The 17,213-nt window shown below is 36.5% G+C and overlaps 3 protein-coding genes across 6 annotated transcripts in view; 2 read left to right on the plus strand and 1 right to left on the minus strand.

Moving 5' to 3' along the window:
* cadm2a (cell adhesion molecule 2a) overlaps nucleotides 1-17,213 on the minus strand; it is a 279,639-nt gene that overhangs the window by 80,484 nt on the left and 181,942 nt on the right. The window lies entirely within an intron of this gene.
* LOC306889942 (uncharacterized protein) lies at nucleotides 6,904-9,436 on the plus strand. The gene is made up of 5 exons (XM_079449342.1): nucleotides 6,904-7,136; nucleotides 7,305-7,721; nucleotides 7,866-7,993; nucleotides 8,066-8,172; nucleotides 8,283-9,436. Exons 1-5 carry the CDS (start codon nucleotides 6,968-6,970, stop codon nucleotides 8,410-8,412), a joined length of 951 nt encoding a protein of 316 aa, XP_079305468.1. The 5' UTR covers nucleotides 6,904-6,967; the 3' UTR covers nucleotides 8,413-9,436.
* LOC306889860 (uncharacterized protein) lies at nucleotides 10,230-12,488 on the plus strand. The gene is made up of 5 exons (XM_079449208.1): nucleotides 10,230-10,482; nucleotides 10,646-11,059; nucleotides 11,187-11,314; nucleotides 11,680-11,783; nucleotides 11,888-12,488. Exons 1-5 carry the CDS (start codon nucleotides 10,299-10,301, stop codon nucleotides 12,033-12,035), a joined length of 978 nt encoding a protein of 325 aa, XP_079305334.1. The 5' UTR covers nucleotides 10,230-10,298; the 3' UTR covers nucleotides 12,036-12,488.

Consider the following 17,213-nt stretch of genomic DNA (forward strand, 5'->3'; position numbering starts at 1 on the left):
ACTTGGAACCCCTCACTGTTAGCCTGTGTTCTGTCACCATCCCTTTAATCGTCCACCAGGGACACTTGATTTATACAGCCGGCACATGCCTCAAATAGTTTCATATTTTATCATCACCTTGTTTGTGATTTCTTCAAGATGCATGTTTCAAGTTCATTCATTTCATTTTAGTACGCGTGTGGTATCTATTGGAACATAGAAACCCCCACAGGTAATGAATCCAAAGAATATATGCGCTTGAATCTCAGTACTTGCGTGGGTGTCACGTGTCACGATAGAGAGCGATATTAATCACTTCAACTACATTTTGCTCACAGGCGTCCACAAAACACACTTTCAACAAACGCGGAATCTCATGAAATCTTAATGCACAGTTTGTCGTTGGGGACTGGGACGTGCATGGGAAAACCAACCTGTCAAGTCTCTTTAAACATTTTCGTAAAAATAGAGATCTGGAAATGATCTCATTTTGCCCAGAAGCATCAGAGTCAAATTAAAAATAAACACAACGCATATACAAAAGTATAGACGTCCAGCTGTGGTCTATCTGTTAAGTCAAGTCAAGTCAGCTTTATTTATATAGCGCTTTTTACAATTTTCATTGTTACAAAGCAGCTGTACAAGAAAAAATGACTATAAGTAAAACATAAAAGGTTATGTTAACAATGAAGAAAGACCCATTGGTCAACCAACCAATCATAGAGTGGATGTTTAAGTTTCTATAAATGGTCAAATCTCATTATCAAGTTCAAGTAAAATATCGATGACAAAGAAAACAATTGTATTTTTTTGCTAGTGACAAAAACCACTCTACCCAACATATGTCCATGAAATATGAATGAAGTTTTATCACTGAGTGTAAATGTGACTGTACCTCATTACAACAAGGCTTATTATTTAGCCTTCTTTTCGTAACCAAAAACATTATGGGTTTTATCCCTGGAATTTATATTCAATGTGCAGCTTGACTGCACTGTACACTAAATTGCTTTTGATAAAATCGTCTGCCTGATGCACGAATGTAAATGCGATCATTTCTGCCAGAATGTTAACACGGACCCAAACGACAAACTAAATGCTCGGTAGCTGAGGAAAACAAATTACATCTTGCAAAAGCACATAAATTGGACTGGAAATTATATCATCTGGGTATTTTCACGGTCCTCTGTGCGAACCCACGAATCTTTGTTTGATAGGCGAACGGCGACCATCTTCATGCAAATGGGCTAATAAATCGAATCACGCCCACTTAAACCAGCTTCTTCCGAGTCATCTTTATTACATCTCCACCAATCTACCTTGTTGTCTCGCATTACAAAGAGGCGCCGTTGTGTTTGTTTTTCATTTAATCTGGAATATTTGACTCATGCTCCTTAACGTGATTACGCCGGTATTCCTCTGCACCGACGAGCTCATCAGCTAAATAAACAAAAAGACCCAGCTGAGCGGTAAACACAATCAGCTCCGCAAACAATACGTGCTGCGGATGCTTGTATGCAAATAATCTCCTGCATGAACGTGGCAAGTTCACTTCGACCCTACAAATTAGGTAAACAGACGCTAAATAGATATTTCTAGCACTGGAGATCAGATAGATCAGACGTTATGATCAGATTCATATAGAAACATGCAGACTGATAGTGGGGAATTGTAAAAAAACATCTTTTATTTGACAGATTTTTCACGTATTTTTAAAATACACAAAAAATGTAAATGACAGAAATGGACTGGGATGGCTTTAAAATAATGTGAACGTGTCATTTTACATGACAAAAACTGTTATGTTACGGTATTTTTCTGGTGCCCCACACTTTAAAAAAAGATCCACAAAAAATACATGTTTCCATGGTTTTTCTTGTAAATTGTAGTCTTTTTCTGTAATTTAATGGTTTTTGGAGTTTTTTGGACATTTTAAGTGAAGTAAAAAAAATGTCTTCCAATTTTGTACAGTAAATGTTGAATTTCTCAGGTTGTTTACACACATTAACACTTTTCAGCTATTAATCACAACAACAGTTTGGTTAAACAAACATAAAATGGTTATATTCGTCCCATAAGAATTGTCTCACCCAACGGTATACAGTACACTGGAGGCGGGGCAATCAGTTTGACCAACCAATGACATCATACGCATGAAAATATTTTTTATTCCATTTCTTTTTCAATGACTGTATAACTGAACGACTGTACAAAACATTACCACAATTGTCAGGTTGAAACAATAAATTAAAGTTATATGGTATTGTTATTAGAAATAAGTCACAAAATGTTGCCTTGCCTTGTATAATACAGCCACAGTACAGTGAAATGTGTGGCCTACTCCAGCCATCTGAAAAAGTAACCTGTTAACCTGACAAACTTTCAACAAAAACCTTTTACAAACCATTCTAGTCAGCATGCGATTCAGCCAGTGGTCACAATAAAAATATATCCTCCATCAAAAGCTAAAAGTGAAAAAGACAAAGAACTTTGATCTTTAAATATTCTGCTCGTCTCCCGGGGCCTTGTTTTACACTGCAGTTCAGTTAAACCCGGGACCCCCCGTAGCGACCGGTGTAGACGGCAGCTCCATAAAACACTGACACTCTGGACATAAAAACAAATCCTTTATGTGCTGGTGTTACATTTTCCAATTTCCAGTAAGCTGAAGGATATAGAAATCATGAATCTTTCAAATGAGCGAAGTCAAACAGGTACTGCTAAGAATGACGGACAGCTTGGGCATGCCCATTACTCAAGCGCATATATATTTTTCTCTCAGCTTGCTCTGTTTCTTCAAATGAATAGTTTAGAGCCAGCTCGTATTTTAAGATTGATGGATGGAGGCCGACAATTTTTTTCACAGACACGAACACCGCAGCCAATCAAAGGAGAAAGAGATCAAAATAATCTAAGTAAAGATGCGAAGAGGAGGTTTTAACCCGCTGCCTCAAAGGATGAGCGTTCAAGCTAGATCCAAATAAAACCCACACAATGATTCAATAATCTCCACCTCTAGGTGAATTATTCTCTTAATAATCTCTGTTATTATTGACTTCATATTGATAGTTAGAAATACAAAAAGAAGAAGTGTGTCGCATTAATCGCCTCACATCTACAGAGGAACACATGAAGGGAAATACAGACCATACAAAGCAAATGTCAAGCTGTCAATATTTCATAGCAAGACCTGGCTTCTCATTTTGAAACTATTCTTATTTCTCCTCACCGTGTCACTTTGTGGGAACTTGCTAACAAAGACGGAGTTTTGAAGTTGGACGACTCTAGAAAAAAAGGCCCCTCATCAATGACCGAAATCGCCGTCGACTGAACAGCTTCTGTAATGAGGAAAGCGTGAATCCCTCAAAAGAAGAGATGGAGAGAAAAGGGCCCATCGCAGGAGGAGAGCGTTTCTGAAAAAGGGGCCAGGTCTTTGAGATGATGGGAATGAAGACACATGTAGATTTCTCATTCTTTCAACTGCTCTGAATGCCCTTTTTCTGCGAAATGACATTTTCTATGGAACAAAGCAGATCGTTGTGATGTCAGATGAGGGGGAAACACTAAAGTTTACACATTCCTAGGCCTGTTTGTATACGTTTTTTTCACTCTGTCTGTCTATTATTGATTTACAGCACAGAAGCTCAGTTCACGGTGCACAATCCACATGCAGCTTTCATATGTACATAAGGGGCCACTTGATAAAGCAATTAAACAGTGCATCTGACAGCAAAGAGATGTGTGGGATTTAAGCACAAGACTGCAATCGAAGTCAGCGAAATCATCTTTCCAGATGTGCTGTAACCACACACGATGTCACTAAGCAAAAAAGCAAGCATTCTTTAGGATTCCTTCATCAATTTGGACATAAGGTTCGGCAACACAAGAGCGGTCATTCAAATACCAAACACTTCATGAAAAAGGCTGATGTTTATCTTTTAGTAATTCCTTATTTCATTGTATTTCTGCTTCTGTAGTCTACCAGTCAAAGGTTTGAAAATACTAACCTGGATTAACCTTTATTTTTTATGCTGTTGTTGTTAAAGTAGGTTATTTAACAACACCATTTTTTTTATTTCAATTAAATAGTTAACATGTATTTTGCTTGTTTACATTGGCGTGTTTAAATGATCACAGATACATTACAGCAGGGGCTTTGAAAATGCTTGCGTACTGTATTTCTGTGTATAGGTGGGTGTCTATAAGCAGCACTGAGGGCCTGATAATAGCTTCAGAGACCAGCTGAAGAGCTTAAAGTTTCAGTTACTTTAGTCGATGGGGCACAACTGTTACGCTGACATCTGATATTGCTTTCAACTATGCGGCTCTAATGAAATTTGTCTGGACCAGAAGTACTGCGGAGGACAGCCCGGAGAGGATTCCCATACAAGCTTTCCTTAATGTCTTACACGGGTGTTATTAAAATAAAAGACTTTATATATTAAAGTAATTCCTGCCTATATCTGAGGCACTCCAACACTTTTAAACACCTTAAATAGAGAAGTTCACAGTTTTTTCTACCATCATCTTAATCATTCCTGTGTTAATATTAATATTTTATGTTGAGTATTATTACGGATCTGACATTTACAAAGTAACAAACACTAACAAAGTAGGAATGATTTATGTTTGATGTACAAAAGTTCACGACAAAAATGGTGCAAATCAACATCTCATGAATTCTTCAGCTTGAACATGTGCTGACCTTTTTGGTGACATTAAAAGACAACTCATTTATCAAAAAGCTGTCGGATCATCATCATCATCGGATCTCATGTCATCATTTATTTACTTAAATGCTGTTGGAATAACACAAGATAACCCGATGGAACATTTTGGGGTGCACTATCCCTTTTATTAGTCGATATTCTGCCTTTGACCATTTTTCTTAAAGATTTAATTTTGGGGCGTTTTTGCCTTTATCAGCTTTTTCGTAGAGAGGACAGGAAGTGAAGTGGGCGAGAGAGAGGGGTTGGGATCGGGAAAGGACCTTGAGCCGGGACTCGAATTTGGGTCACCCGGAGCGCAACAGCGCCATATGCCGGAGCACTTAACCGCAAGGATATCGGCTCCGACTGACCATTTCTCTTTCATGGAATTCAGTTTGTTCTTCTATGACAAATTGTTTATGGTACTTATATATCTCAAGTTCTCAAAATTCTTGTGTTCAGGGACCACTTTACAGGACAAAGATTTCTTAAAGGGCCGCCGCATAATTACGACAGTTATTATGATGTTACAATTTGGACGTGAATGCAAAAAGAATAAAGCTAAAATGAGAGTAAGAATAATTAATACAGGGAATACAACTCATCACCACCATTCACCCGTCGAGCCCGAACCCAAGCCACAGCCATAATAATGATGGATGGATGCACGCACCCTCTGCATTTCACATCAGCATTCAGCTTCTACATTAGAGCGTATATGCATGCGTGAGGGGCCCGCGGGACCGCCGTAGTCTCTCCCAGGACCCGGCTGAAGAGAGACTGTCTCATCATTTATGTGAAGCAGCCTCTCCAGCTCTGTGGAAAGAATGGCAAATAAAGCTCAAGCCGAATCAAGGACTCTCATCTGGTGGCATTTTCCTGATTTCTCCAATTGAAACAGACTCAATTACCATTAGAAAGCTGCCCCTCTAATGCGGTCGAACAATAGCAGACCCATGATGGATCCACGCGGACCGCTAGCGTCGGCCTTCCTACACCAGTCACTCAAACTTTGGCGTGCGGGCCTTCTAATGGCTGCGATAACAGCGACTCATTACGATGTCATATCCTTCAAGCCTGACTTCTTGTCAAGCCAGACAAAGACCTGATGCACGCCGCACAGCAGGAGCCAATCAAATTGTTGGGAAATAAGCAGGGGCCATTTTTAAATTTCCTTTCTCTATAGACAGCTTTGGAGATTGACTGACAGTGAGAAACTGTGGAAAAGGACATCGAATGTATAATTTTGAATACATAACGGCATACGGCACAGCTTATACACCATCAATTCAACACATTAGGTTAGCCTGTGGCGGACAAATCATTTAAAGCTTTAGTTTTTAAGCGTATGTGTTTACACAGTCGTATGCGATACACTTTCAAACTTGAACATTTATTACAATTTACCACATACGTCATGCATAGAAATGGGACTTCTATATTTCTCTTCTCCCAAAACCCACTTAATTTGACAAAATACACCTTTGCATCTTGTTGACATTGGTATGTGACATTATTATGTGTTTTTTTAGAAGAAATGAAAATGATACTGATAAGGAGCAGGATTTCATCTCACTGCAGCAAAATGGCTGAATAAAACAGAAAGATTACCTTTAAAGACTGGCAAGTGTGAGACAATGCGTTTTAGTGACATCCTAATTGTTCAGCCCGTCTTTTGCAACACAAAGTGACTCGCGTCACGTCGCTTCGGTTGCTTCAAGAATTAAAACCTCAGGTGGGAAGAACCGCTCGGAAGGACGAAGGGCAGAAGAGAGGGACGTTTTTTGACGTTTTAGCAACATAATAGTTTTAGAAGGCTCACCTGCTGAGTCTTGCTTTTCTGAAGCAGGAGAACAAAGCGGCCATGATGAACCATCCTGACAGCTAGTAGTTAAGATCATTCGATGATATATAAAGAAATGTCGAAAACAGTGTGCGTTCCAATCTGTTTGATTTAAATCAACCTAAGAGTCACATGGCGCAATGGAACAAAAGGGAAATTAAGAGCATCTGCACGCTAAAAATGATAATTTGAGATACAATGTCTTTTGACATCAAAGTTTGATAGAGAGAGTACTCGTATAATAGAGCTTTGATGAAAGATGTGCAAAGTGTCATTGTATCACCACACTGTGTTACCTTCCTCTTGGAAGTAAGTTCCTTTATGTAAATTTCACAGAGAACTTCGATTTGCAGAAACACGTTTACAATTACTGGCACAGATACACGTGAGGAGAGGTAACAGTAAACAACTTGAGTCATCTCACCGGCACTATCAAATGTCTGGCGTGAATGACAGTACAGATACAAGTTCAATAATGGACAAAGAAGAAAAAAAAGAAAGGATTGTTGATATCTACATCACTGCCGAGGCTGTAAGAGATATTAAACACAAGAAAGAAACTGAGGAATGTACCACAACAACAACCCAACCACCTGAACACACAGGTAATGAGTTCTGCTCATATGTTTTATCTTAAATAAAGATAATACACACACACACACACTCATATATATATATATATAAAATAGCAAAAATAGACAATTTGTGTTTTTCTTTATGAAATAAGAAAACAGTGAAGTAAATAATATTAACATTATATCTATCATCTTCAGGAAGTGATTTTGTGAAGAACAGAAGTCCCAGATCAGTTCTGGTGTGTTTGGTGGTGCTGTGTGTTCTTTTACTGACTGCAGTCATAGTGCTGTGTGTCCTGATCTATACAAACTATCACCAGTTCAACAACATCAACAACAAAAACATCACACAAGAGAGAGACCAACTATTAACCAAATATACCAACATCACAGAAGAGAGAAACAAACTACTAACCAACAATATCAAACTTACAGGAGAGAAAGATCAGCTACTATCCAAATATATGAACATCACAGAAGAGGAAAATCAACTACTTAAAAAAATAACCAAACTCACAGAAGAGAGAAATGAATTAACAACCAAATACTATAACGCCACTGAACTATATACACAGCTGAATCTGAAGAAAGATCTAATCTGGACACATCTTTGTGGTAATCTTGAACTACAACAAAACAACACATTTCACATTAAAAGAAAGCAGAAAATACATGTTGTAGACCGAACGGCACCGTAAGCTGTATAGTTAATTGTGGTCAGAAATAAAAATTTATTAGCTGAACTGTTTATGTTTACAGATGGATGGATTCACTATAAAGTCAGTTTGTACTTAATTTCATCTGAGCTGAAGAACTGGACTGAGAGCAGAAGATTCTGTAGAGAGAGAGGAGCAGATCTGGTCATCATTAACAACAAAGAGGAACAAGTGAGTGAAACATACTGTGTGTAAAGATCGTAAGGCATCATTACATATAAATTTTTGTTTGTGTCTTCAAAGGATTTTGTTAAGCAAATAACTTGTGGAGCACAAATCTGGATAGGTTTGACTGACAGTGATGTGGAGGACAGATGGAAATGGGTTGATGGCAGCACACTGACCTCTGGGTGAGAAATCACTAAATAAAACTGAATACTATCAATAAATGATTCTCACAGTCAGTATCATATCACACAGAAAACACCACTGAACATCTAATGCTCATCTGTTGTTTCAGCTTCTGGAGAACTGAGGTTAGAGAACCTGGTGGCCAAAGTGCAGAGAACTGTGCTGTGTCTCAGTCAGGATGGGATGATTATCCGTGTACTTCTACTTTTAAATCGATTTGTGAGAAAACTATTTTTTAAAGAGTTGAAATGAGATACATGTATTTTGAGTAAATTGTAAACAGCAGGATTTTCTCATTATTTTAGACAGTCTATATGGGCAGGATACAATGTGCTCAGTGATTTAAGGTTAAATGTACAGAATACTCATTAGAGTTTAATATCTTTCATATTTCCATATTGTGCTTTTCAGTCGATTGTGTTTATTTGTTTGTGTTTAATATTGTGCATAAATGTATTGTAGATTGTAGATTACAATGTATTACATTTTCCCTTTAAGCTTAAAAACAAAGCAACATCTTAAAGGGTTAATTTGATGGCTAAAACTAATATTATGGTTGTTTAGGATGTAATTCAATGTGTTTACACAATTTAAGGTTCAAAAACGCAGTAGTTTCCACATAAGTTGCATGTTTGTATCTCCTCCGCCTTTCTGAAATGCGCTGATATTTTACAAAGCGAAGTGTGCTATGATTGGCTAGTTCATTAGTGCGTAGTCATTGGACGAATACTGCACATGAATTTAACGCCTCTTAACAATACAGAGTTTGTGTAAGATAGAAACAAGCTCGCATTACAGCAGGGAATGGTAACATAATAAATACCGCGAGTGCTTCGGCCCCTTTTGTGTCTGATACATGCATGGGCAACTTATAACACACCAAATACAAAGAAAAACACCTATTTCAGGCCCCTTCAGTTTTCCTTTTGTGTCTTTGCAGCTAATAATCTCAACATTTAGTGTTAATCCACCAACATGAAGATAATAGTTGTTATATGACCAAAATCATAACAAAGAGTGAAGATAAAAAGAACATAAAAGTGGGGTGAGTGCAAGCCATATCACCGCATAAAGATATAGAGGACCTACATATCGACATGCAAGTGTTTTGGATGTACAGTGGCGGAAAATTGTCATTTGACCATTTCAAAATTAGTTTTTCTGAATTTACTATTTATGTGTTTAGGTAAAATGAGCATTTTTGTTTCATTCTGTGAACTACTAACAAGATTTCTCCCAAATTTTAAATAAAAATGTATTATCAAAAAATGAAGATTGGAAAAGCAGATCAACATAAGCGCAAAGATGTTCTGTATTTTTCAGACTTAAGATACAGTAAAGAAAAGACAAGTTCATATTCCCTTTGAAACGATACATCAGCAATATTTGTACATGTGTTAAGGAAAAGTTCAACCTGAATCGTAGTTCTTGTGCCTTGTCATTCTGTCAGTCTTTCACATTAGTGTTTTGAACAAAACAAACACTCAACACACACTGAACAGGAATAGCTTAAACTCCATGTGAACCAGAAGTTGCGATCGTTTTTACTACCGTTTTTTTACGCATTTTCGAGTGAAATGGAATGTTATAGTTTTATTTAATTAACACTGCATATAGGAATTTAAAGTCTTATAGTCTTTGTTTCCCTCACCTTATCCTTATCTTCATGAAATAAATAGGCATTTTGATTTTATATTTCACTGGGACTTATAAATCTGGAATCCGGAATCTTATAAATTTGGAAATGCTGAATGAATAAAGGATTGGGCTGTAACCACTCGAGTAAAAAAGACATTTATTCAATAAGTGCTTTCAAGATGACCAAGGTAAAACACCAGATTGATTTTAAAGTATATTTCAAACATTTAATGTGACATTCCATCACTTTATATTCGTTAGGTTTTATTGTAACATCTCAGGTTTCTATCATAAGCTGTGAATGTTCAGTGTGCTATCTGTGTTAAGTTCCTGTTTGCGGTAAGTTCCTTTGTTTGTAAATTATTTCATAGCAAACTTCCTTTTGCATAAAACCTCGAATCTCCGGCAGACAAAAGTCCACCTCAGGAGAGGTAACAGTTAACTCTTAGCTTGAGTTGTACCGTTGTTACATCTCACCTGCAGTAAAATGTCTGGTAGTGTAAATGACAGTACAGATAAAAGTTCAATAATGGACGGAGAAGAAAAAGAAGAAAGGATTGTTGATATCTACATCACTGCAGAGGCTGTAAGAGATATTAAACACAAGAAGCAAACTGAAGAATCTAAAACAACAACAACAACAACAACAACCCAACCACCTGAACACACAGGTAATGAGTTTGGCTCATATATTTCCTCATTCATAAAGATCATTTATGTGTAATAGTATAAACATTTAAAGACACAAATGTAAATGTAAAGTTTGTATGTTTCTGGTAGATGTGAGCTGTGATAAATGCTAATGTAGATGAACATGATATCTGACGTCTTTAGGAAGTGAGTGTGTGAAGAACAGAAGTCCCAGATCAGTTTTAGTGTGTTTGGTGGTGCTGTGTGTTCTTCTACTGACTGCAGTCATAGTGCTGTGTGTCCTGATCTATACAAACACTCACCAGTTTCACATCAACTACAAAAACATCACACAAGAGAGAGACCAACTATTAACCAAATATACCAACATCACAGAAGAGAGAGACCAACTACGAACCAAATATACCAACATCACCCAAGAGAGAAACCAACTACTAACCAAAGATACCAACATCACCCAAGAGAGAAACCTACTACTAACCAAATATACCAACCTCACAGAAAAGAGAGAAGAACTGAGAGTCAACTACAACAATATTAGTATGCAACACGAACAGTTAAAGCAAGAAAGAAAGAAACTGTTGGAGCTTCTTGAAGGTAATCGTCAAGTTAAAACTGTACACAAAATGTATACTGTTCGTTACCAGACGCAGTAAATGCAATGCAAGTTGTGCTGTGTGATCAGAACTAAAGATTTAGCAGCTGAACTCAATTATGTTTACAGATGGATGGAAGTACTATAAATCCAATTTGTACTACTTTTCATCTGAGACGAAGAACTGGGGTCAAAGCAGAGGTTACTGTGAAGAAAAAGGTGCAGATCTGGTCATCATTAACAACAATGAGGAACAAGTATGTTAAAGAAAAGAGTAACACTTTACAATTAGGTTGCATTTGTTACCATTAGTTAAAGCATTCGATATCATGAACTAACAAGCATCAATACTAGTAAATGCTGGATTTATTCATCGTAGTTTATGTTCATTTCAGCATTTACTAACACATTTTTAAATGCAACTGTTAACAGTAGTCAATGCGCAGTAAACATAAACAACGGTGTTGGCATTAACCTACACGGAGATCAATAAATGAAAAACGACATTGATCACTGTAAGATCATGTTATAACTATTGCATTTATTAATATTAACAAATACAACTTGTGAAAGTAAGTGTTTGAAAAGACCATTATGATATGCATGCTCTTTTGTTTGTTAGGCTTTTGTTGGTAATACGTCTGTCCCTGGACAGCGTTCCTGGGTGGGTCTGCATCAGGTGGCGGGCACATGGACATGGGTTGATGGCAGTACACTGAACAATAGGTGAGATATCACTAAATATAACTGATTATCATCAATAAATGATCCCGACAGTCAGTATCATACCACACAGAAAACACCACTGAACATCTAAAACTCATCTGTAGTTTCAGCCCCTGGGGAACTAATGAACCCAACGGAGGAAAAATTCCAATCTGTGTCGAGACAGATCTGTCATTCTGGAATGATCATGATTGTAATCAAGCTCGCAAATGGATTTGTGAGAGAAAGATTTCAAAATTAGTTGTTAAATGAGAAACATACATTTATTTACCACACTGTGAACACACAAGAGCTTTCATGCATGAACACAAGGACCTTCAAGACATTTAATACGATCTGAGTAATATAATCAATTTTATTTCATAATTAATACGTATTGCACACATAGACACCTTTGTATAATTCATTCTAGTTTCATATTATGCAAAACAAATTTTACATGATACATTTGAATAAATGTAGATTTTTTTTGTCAATCAAAAACTTTTTGATTTAGTTGTGTGTGTTTAATATTATGCATAAATGTGAATAACACATGGTTTGTCATGATGAAGGTAGTTCTCAGGGTGTATTTATACAGTATTAGTTGAGATGCAACTACTGTCAAGAATTACACGTTTGGTACTGTAGCTCTGTATCACTGCTGTGTTTTGAACTGTATGCAAAATTTAACAATTATTTCCAAATAAATACGTTTAAAACATTCCCAACAATCTGTCTACAATACAATAATGAATAATGAATAGATGGATCATGTGTTATTAGCGTCTTCTGTTAAAGACATCTGATTTAAACCTCTAATAGTTTAGTTAATCTAAACTGGTCTGGTTAAATTCAATCAATATGAGTTAGTGAGTGAGTGAGTTAAGTTATGTTATGTGAGGCCAGGTATGTTGTTCCATACTGGGAATTTGTGCTCTGCGTTTAACCCATCCAAGGGCACACACACATCAGCGAGTAACACACACACCGTGAACACACACCAGAATAGTGAGCAGCCATTGCTGCGGCGCCCGGGGATCAGTTGGGGGATCGGTGCCTTGCTCAAGGGTCTCACCTCAGCCGTGGTATTGAAGGTGGAAGATCATTCACTCCCACACCTACAATCCCTGCTGGTACTGAGGCTCGACCGGCAATGTTTGGGTTACAAGTCTCGAACCATAAGGCCATGACTGCCCCTATGAGCAAACTGACTATCATGTGAACTCAGACATACTTCATCTGAAAGAGTGCACAAATAAAAGGAAGAGAGTTGTTGGCTATAAAAAGGACACTAATGATTTTAAATACAGAAGTTAATCAGCAAAAATGCCAAACCCATGACATTTGGTAAAGAAATGTTACAAAATCTGGGAAGTTTGCTCATCCTATAATATATTCAAATGGCATTCTGTTGTGAAGTTCAAAAATACTATTATTGTTGTCATGCACTACCCTTTTTGAAATGTAACGAACTTTGTGAAGTAAATTAAAATTTGTGACACAGTCCCCAAATACTTTTGTGCACTGTTCTTGTTGGGCATTATTTATGTTTGATTTCACTTGAAACTACATGTTGCCTCTCAGGATGTTTTGCAGTGTATTAGGCAGGATAAATATTTGAAGAAACGTCTTTAAACTATATGTTGCCTTTCAGGTATTTTTTGCACTGCATCAGGCAGAGTTTTTTTGGACTTTGCTCCTTTTATATACATGTTGCCTTTCAGGCTGTTTTGTACTGTTAGGCAGTATTTATGTTTGAATAAACGGAATTAAATTGAAGTATGTTTTTGGAAAATTATTTAATAAAACTTTAAAAGTTTAAAATACTAACGGTAGAAGCTGTACTTATTATTTTACTGGAAAATTTTACAAAATATTTAATATGGTAAAACAACAACAAGCTCGAGATTAATCGGGAAAAGTAATCGGTAGATTAGTCAACTAATCGAAAAAAATCTAATGATTAATCGACAATAAAAATAATCGTTAGTTGCAGCCCAAAACCAAATATATTAAAATCACAGAAGAGAGAGACCAACTAATAACCAAATATACCAACATCACAGAAGAGAGAAACCAACTACTAACCAAATATACAAACATCACAGAAGAGAGAGACCAACTACTAACCAAATATACCAACATCACAGAAGAGAGAGATCAACTAACCAAATATACCAACATCACAGAAGAGAGAGACCAACCACTAACCAAATATACCAACATCACAGAAGAGAGAAACCAACTACTAACCAAATATACCAGCATCACAGAAGAGAGAGACCAACTACTAACCAAATATACCAACATCACAGAAGAGAGAGATCAACTACTAACCAAGTATACCAACATCACAGAAGATAGAAACCAACTACTAACCAAATATACCAACATCACAGAAGAGAGAAACCAACTACTAACCAAATATACCAACCTCACAGAAGAGAGAGACCAACCACTAACCAAATATACCAACATCACAGAAGAGAGAAACCAACTACTAACCAAAAATACCAACATCACAGAAGAGAGAGACCAACTACTAACCAAATATACTAACATCACAGAAGAGAGAGACCAACCACTAACCAAATATACCAACATCACAGAAGAGAGAAACCAAACATCACAGAAGAGAGAGACCAACTACTAACCAAATATACCAACATCACAGAAGAGAGAGACCAACCACTAACCAAATATACCAACATCACAGAAGAGAGAGACCAACTACTAACCAAATATACCAACATCACAGAAGAGAGAAACCAACTACTAACCAAATATATAAACATCACAGAAGAGAGAGACCAACTACTAACCAAATATACCAACATCACAGAAGAGAGAGACCAACCACTAACCAAATATACCAACATCACAGAAGAGAGAAACCAGCTACTAACCAAATATACCAACATCACAGAAGAGAGAGACCAACTACTAACCAAATATACCAACATCACAGAAGAGAGAGACCAACTACTAACCAAATATACCAACATCACAGAAGAGAGAGACCAACTACTAACCAAATATACCAACATCACAGAAGAGAGAGACCAACTACTAACCAAATATACCAACATCACAGAAGAGAGAGACCAACTACTAACCAAATATACCAACATCACAGAAGAGAGAGACCAACTACTAACCAAATATACCAACATCACAGAAGAGAGAGACCAACTACTAACCAAATATACCAACATCACAGAAGAGAGAGACCAACTACTAACCAAATATACCAACATCACAGAAGAGAGAGACCAACCACTAACCAAATATACCAACATCACAGAAGAGAGAGACCAACTACTAACCAAATATATAAACATCACAGAAGAGAGAGACCAACCACTAACCAAATATACCAACATCACAGAAGAGAGAGGCCAACTACTAACCAAATATACCAACATCACAGAAGAGAGAAACCAACTACTAACCAAATATACCAACATCACAGAAGAGAGAGACCAACTACTAACCAAATATACCAACATCACAGAAGAGAGAAACCAACTACTAACCAAATATACCAACATCACAGAAGAGAGAAACCAACTACTAACCAAATATATAAACATCACAGAAGAGAGAAACCAACTACTAACCAAATAAACCAACATCACAGAAGAGAGAGACCAACCACTAACCAAATATACTAACCAAGCACATATAAACTAAATACACCATGATGTAGTAAATATGTTTTGTAAACCAATCTGTATTATACAGTAAATTGTTCAGTGTAGTCAGAAAAAACACTGAAGATTGTATTTAAGATTATATGGCCGGAGGAACTATGAATCCAGTTTGTACATTTCATCTGAGCTGAAGAACTGGACTGAGAGCAGAAGAGACTGTAGAGAGAGAGGAGCAGATCTGATCATCATTAACAACAAAGAAGAACAAGTGAGTGAAACATACTGAAGTACCATTATGATATACAGTTCATGCTCTTTTTATTTAGGTTTTCATTAGCAATATTGTTAAGTACAGAATACTTCTGGATTGGTCTGTCTAACAAAGATCAGGAGGGCAGATCAAATGGATTTGTGAGAGATACCTTTTAAAATGAGTTTTTAAATGAGAAATACTCCATTTATACATGAATACGTTCAGTATATTGTTAACGCACAACAGCTTTAATGTATGAACACCGAATGACCTTCAAGTCATTTAATACAATCTACTGTATCTGAGAAGGATAAAAGTAACACGCTACATACACATCAACATTTTAGATTGAGAATATGCATAAAAACTCTTGTTTCATATAATACATAAATATAATAAATTAAGATTTTTTTGTTAATTAGTTTACAATAATAAACAATTGTGTTTATTGTGCATCAAATTGAGTAAAACTGCATTCTATTTAGCACTTAAACTCATGTCACTACTGTATATAAAGACACTAAGAGACACCCTTGGCACCTATATATTGATGTGAAGAGCTGTATTTGATATATTTGATGATATATATTTGAGTGAGAACCCATTAGAAAGAGAGCAAAAAAGACTTATATTGTTTATTGTTTCAAGAAGCCATTGTAATGAACTAAACAAGATCCATTTTGGGGTACATGCAAGCTTTTCATGTTCCTTGTACTTATTTTAGATTTCGCTGCTGAATTGAATTATGTTTGATCTACAGTCAATTCAGTTTGTACTTTATTTTATCAGGGAACTGGAAACTCTAGAGAAAGAGGAGCAGATCTTGTGATCATAAACAACCGTGCAGAACAAATGTCAAATGCGGTTATAAAATATGGTACTATTATGATTATGACTTTCATAGATTAGTTTGTGTGACAGTGATGTAGATGACACATGGAAATGGATTGCTGGCAGCACAATGAACTTCAGGCGAAAATCACAAAATTGAACTGATTATTATCAATAAGTGATGTTCACAGTCAGGTATTACTTATTCAATACATAAACTACATCATGTTTTCCAGTGTCTACATGAACGGTCTCACACGTTTTTCCCCATTTAACTAATCAGGTCGTGCAGTGTTTACTGCAAGTTTAAAATGGAAAATTGGACAGAATCATTGCAGAGACGGCAGCTATAAGAAGCACATTGCAAATATTTAATTTCTCACACAGCTAAAACTGGGGAATTATATATATTTTTTCGAATATATCGCAACATCTGGCACATTTTGTGGATGCCTGCTCAACCTGTAATATATTCAGCTGAACCACGTGATAATCTAAACTCACAAAACCCAATGCTGTTCCTTTGTAACTTGAAACAATTCTGCAAATGAGTTCCTTTTTTTATAAATACTTGAAATAATTCTGCAAATAAGTTCCTTTATAAAGCAATACCTGCCAGATAAACACAAAAGCAGTTTGCTGTCCAGAGCATCACACAAATACGGTAAATAAGACGTAGAGAAAATGGCAACACTAACAAAATGGATGGGG

The sequence above is a fragment of the Barbatula barbatula genome (genome assembly GCF_947034865.1).
Source record: "Barbatula barbatula genome assembly, chromosome: 24".
NCBI lineage: Eukaryota > Metazoa > Chordata > Actinopteri > Cypriniformes > Nemacheilidae > Barbatula > Barbatula barbatula.